General features: G+C 50.8%; 1 protein-coding gene across 2 annotated transcripts; it reads left to right on the top strand.

Annotated features, from left to right (window-relative positions):
* Nucleotides 1–1,440: 1,440 nt before the first annotated feature.
* Nucleotides 1,441–2,833, top strand: LOC119332231. Of its 2 annotated transcripts, none has more exons than XM_037605416.1 (3): nucleotides 1,441–1,646; nucleotides 1,811–1,993; nucleotides 2,165–2,833. In XM_037605416.1, exons 1-3 carry the CDS (start codon nucleotides 1,538–1,540, stop codon nucleotides 2,266–2,268), a joined length of 396 nt encoding a protein of 131 aa, XP_037461313.1. In that variant the 5' UTR covers nucleotides 1,441–1,537; the 3' UTR covers nucleotides 2,269–2,833. The 2 variants fall into 2 exon arrangements, with proteins under 2 accessions (XP_037461313.1, XP_037461312.1); XM_037605415.1 differs by having other exon boundaries at nucleotides 1,778–1,993.
* Nucleotides 2,834–4,777: the final 1,944 nt, after the last annotated feature.

Raw genomic sequence — 4,777 nt, 5'->3', positions numbered from 1 at the left:
TACGTTCGTAACTTTACGTAACATAAATATTTTTTACGGCGAGTATATGATTTCTTACGTTCTCTTTTTACGTATGAAATAAGACAAATTTACGAAACCTAAGAATACGGTGCATTGATGTCAAAATAGAGAGGGGGTGAAGAATAACTATTCCTCACCCACGGTAACGCTATTCTAAGCGTGAGTGTAGAATACCTTATTCTACACCACCTAGTAATGGTACATACAAAATCTAGTAAAACGTTGTACAAAATGTGGTAATTCAGAAAATATTTTTTTATCACCCAAGTCTATAATTTACAACATTTTTACGAAAATTACTATATTTTACATAGTGTGTTACTATATTTTGTGTGGTACTATACATACAAAATATAATAACACACTATATAAAATATAGTAATTTTCGTAAAAATGTGCTAAATTGCACACTTGGGTAGTAAAAAAATATTTTTAGAATTACTATATTTTATACACCGTTTTACTAGATTTTGTATATAGCGTTACCAGGGGTGTAGAATAAGCTATTCTACACTCATGCTTAGAATAGCGTTACCCTATATAGGAAAAAGCAAACCTATGAAGCTTCGCTGTGGCGGCTGCAATCACGAGCACCCACTCGTGTTGGGATCTGTCTCGTCCCCTTACCTCTTTTGTATTTTTGTTTTATAAGTAGTTTGATACTTATTTCCTCTTATAGAGAAAAATGGACCACGCTGCATGCGAGAGAACAGTAGTGCGCAGCACTAGGCTGGCACAATGGCAGGCAGGGCCCATCCCGCCTTGGGCTCCAACTGTTCCTGAATGGTTCCTGGTCACAACGGTTCCAAGATGATTTTTTTAGTTCTTATAATTTCCTGGCAACACGTTTCCTGTGTCATGCTGATTCACTTGGCTATTCACGCACTACCCCATACTGTTTCGTACTTAGGATTGGGGAGGCCGCACCACCCTAATGTGATGTACTAATGTGATGAACTTTTTAAAATACAAAAAGTAGTGTTTAGATAACGACCCCGATAAATATACTAACGTGATATAAGTGTACTAATGTGATGAACTTTGTAAAATCCATTTTTTATAACGAATATTATTACATGAGAGTTTTTCTAACACCAGATTGATCCCACATGGCGTTTTTCTAAAGCTAATCGCTGGATGGCCATGAACTTTGTAAAATCCTAACACCAGATTGATCCCACATGGCGTTTTTCTAAAGCTAATCGCTGGATGGCCATGAACAGGTACTAGCCGTGCGCCGGCCAGCTTTTTTCTATGGTCATGGCTATGCTATCTGATAGACCCGTGAACACTTACCAGCCCTGCGCTGGCCAACTTTTTTCTATGGTCATGCATATGCTATCTGATAGACCCGTGAATAGTTACTAGCCTTGCGTGCTGCGTCGGCCACATTGTGGAAAAGGAGACCCGTGAGCAACAGCAGGACAAACGAGCGGGTGACGCTTGCATCTTTCTTTCCGAGCTCGCCCGCACAAAGGAGAGAAGCCGATAATCGGAGACAGTGTGAGGAACAGATATGATCGCGGCAAGATCATTGTCGTGGAGTCCTGGAGAGCGTGCGGTCTGTTTGGCTATGGGGGAGAACGGAGGTGCTGCACATACGCATGACGTCGATGACCTGAAAGGTAAGCCTACTAAATCACTTTTTGCTGCTTGAAATCTTCTGTATGAAACCTTTTTGGCGATTCTTTTCTTACAGACCATTACTTGCAATAGTAGTTATTTCTCTTCACATTGCTCCATCTGATTTTTTTAGGAGAAACTACTCCATCTGATTATTTTGGACTAGATGCATCCACCGGAGACCTGCGTTTGGATCAAACTGAACCAACACCATGCAGCAAGAACACGACCGGCACTCAGACGATTGATGCGGATCACACGGACAAGGAAAAGGGCAGCAAACCAGTGGAAGGCGCTGAAACAGACAAAGTGTTCTGGTGGAGGAGGAGGGATGGACAAGACGGCAAAGGTAATACTCGCACTAGGCAACCATTCAACACTACAAAAAAAATTGCCGTCAGATTTTTGTAGTCACCTTGATACATCATTTCAGTCTCATATAGTTTATTATCACAACACAGAACACACGATACACCAGCATGGTTTACAAACAAGCTTAGACGTCGTATTAATTTTACAGGAACAGAGAAGGGAAGCCATTCAGAACAGGAGTGGACGGAAGCCCGGGGGCGATCGAGAACGGAAGATGCAGTCAAACTCAAGTTGTGTTCGAACCAGCTGTAGTGCCCGCGCGGCGAGCCGATACTATCAATCTGAAACGACGGGGAGTTGCGGTGCCCGCGCGGCGAGCCCGCGGCTTAGGTGCGGGGGATGTGCTAGCGCCATAGTGAAGCTTATTATCAATCGGAAACGTTGGGGAGCTGCTGTGCTCGTGCGGCGAGCCCGCGGCTCAGGTGCGGGAGATGCTAGCGCTATAGTGAAGCTTACTACTACCAATCTGTAGTAAAAGAAGTAGCATGAAACTAAAATGCATGTTGGTGGATCAGCTTCGGAACAACACTACTTCAAATGAAGAGTGCACCCAACACGGTGAGGTCAAGACGCCCAACACGCGGGATGATGTCTGGGTGATCAACCTCCGCTTGCAGGACGTAGAATGACATGCCCCTTCGCATGTACGTATCGAGCTCGATGGAGACGATTCGGCACATGGGGGAGGAGTTACTTCGCCGTCTCAAGCGACCACGCCTTGTTAGATTATGTATAACTTCTGTACTTATGTATGTATTGTAACACAACCATTATATATAATGAGATAAGCCATCCCTAGAGGGTTGTGCTGGTTCCCCAAAACTTATTGTCTTACATGGTATCACGCTAGGTTACGATCGCTTCCGCTTCTAAACCCTAATACCCGCACCGCCGCCGCAGCCGCCGCCGCCTTCACCGCAGCCGCCACGCCACCGATCGCACCGCCGCCATGTCGAGCGCCGCCACCACCGGTTCCACTGCTGCGGGCTTCCTCCCGGCCTCTCTTGCGGCTCTGCTCAACCTCCCGCTCGATGCCGTCTCCGTTCCGGCTCCGATCGGGACAAGGAGCATCGGCTCCGTCTTCTCCACGCCGCCGGCGCCCTCGCTTGGGCGTGACCTCGTAGTCCACACCGCGGCGCCGCCGTCCGCTGCGGACTCCGCAGGCGTCGTCCCGCCGCTCCTGCCGCAAGCGGATCACACCGCCCCGCTGGCGGGGTTGGCGGCGTCCGCCCCGGCCGCCAGCCTTGCGGCGTCCGAACCGGCCGCGAACTTTGCGGCGCCCGTCCTGGCTGCGGTCCCGCCTCCTCCGCATCGGCTTCGGCGCCTCTGGCTGCCTCCATGGTGTTTGCACCCCAGGCAGCCTCCTCGATGGGATCGTCTTCGCCGCCGCCGTTTCACTTCGGTCATCTCATCACCATCAAGCTCTCCGCCGACAACTACATCTTCTGGCGTGCGCAGGTTCTCCCGCTCTTGGGGAGTCACTACCTGCTAGGCTACGTCGACGGATCGCTTCCCTGCCCACCCGCGTTGGTAGACAGCGTGCACGGTCCGGTCTACAATCCGGCCCATCGCGTCTGGACGGGGCAGGACCAGGCGAACCTCTCCTCCATCCAGGGGTCGCTCTCGCCGGCAGTTGCCGGCCTTGTTGTCTTCGCGAAGACGTCTCATGAGGCCTGGACCATCCTTGAGCGCACCTTTGCAGCGCTGTCCCAGGCTCGTGTCTCTGCACTCCGTCGTCAGCTTGGAGAGTGTCAGAAGCTTGACTCCACTGCCACTGAGTTCTACAACAAGGTCAAGGGCCTCGCCGACACATTGGCCTCCATTGGACAGCCCCTCACCGACTCCGAGTTCAACTCGTTTATTGTCAATGGTCTTGATGAGGAGTATGATGCCTTGGTCGAGATCATCAACGAGCGGGGCAACTCGACACCCATGCTGGCACACGAGGTTTTCTCTCGGCTCCTTCTCACTGAGCAACGGGTCGAGACTCGCCGCACCAGGGGCACTGGCTCCCTCTCGTCCAACGCCGCCACCAAGGGTGGCCGCTCTTCTTCATCACCCCGGTATCCCTTGGGGCTGCCACCGTCGCCCGCCTCGGCCCCCCCACCTACTGCGACCTTACCGGGGGCTGGCGGTCCACATGTGTGTCAGCTTTGTGGCCGCGATGGGCACTGGGCCTCCAAGTGTCATAAGCGCTTCCAGCGAAGCTTCCTTGGTCTTGGCAATGACGGCAAAGATACACGCAACAATGCCCGTCAGGTCGCCATGGCTGATCGTCCCGCGCCGCAGAAGCAACAGGGACACACTCAGTCCTACTCCATCGATCCACACTGGTACATGGACTCTGGGGCGACAGAGCATCTGACCAGCGAGATGGGGAAGCTTCACACTCGTGAACCCTATCATGGCTCCGACAAGATCCACACCGCCAATGGAGCAGGTATGCACATCTCTCATATTGGTCAAGCATCTCTTCTCACTAGACATGCCAATAGGAATCTTCAGCTTCGCAATGTTCTTCGAGTTCCATCTATGACCCGTAATCTTCTTTCAGTTCCTAAACTCACACGTGATAATAATGTGCTTTGTGAATTTCACCCTTTTGATCTTTTTATTAAGGATCGGGGCACGAGGGACATTCTTCTTAGTGGGCGGTTGTGCCAGGGCCTCTACCGTCTGGAGCATCCTGGCGTCGCTCGCGTTTTCAGTGGAGTTCAGGTCTCTCCGTCACAGTGGCATGCTTGTCTTGGTCACCCGGCCA

The sequence above is a fragment of the Triticum dicoccoides genome, chromosome 7A, assembly GCF_002162155.2.
Source record: "Triticum dicoccoides isolate Atlit2015 ecotype Zavitan chromosome 7A, WEW_v2.0, whole genome shotgun sequence".
In the NCBI taxonomy this organism is placed as follows: Eukaryota; Viridiplantae; Streptophyta; class Magnoliopsida; order Poales; family Poaceae; genus Triticum; species Triticum dicoccoides.
This window is presented reverse-complemented; position numbering and strand designations above follow the sequence as displayed.

Coding starts and splice junctions, on each gene's coding strand:
- LOC119332231 (XM_037605415.1), top strand. CDS start 1,538: ATGATCGCGGCAAGATCATTGTCGTGGAGTCCTGGAGAGCGTGCGGTC. Junction 1,647..1,777: donor TGACGTCGATGACCTGAAAG/GTAAGCCTACTA, acceptor TGATTTTTTTAG/GAGAAACTACTCCATCTGAT. Junction 1,994..2,164: donor GGATGGACAAGACGGCAAAG/GTAATACTCGCA, acceptor TTAATTTTACAG/GAACAGAGAAGGGAAGCCAT.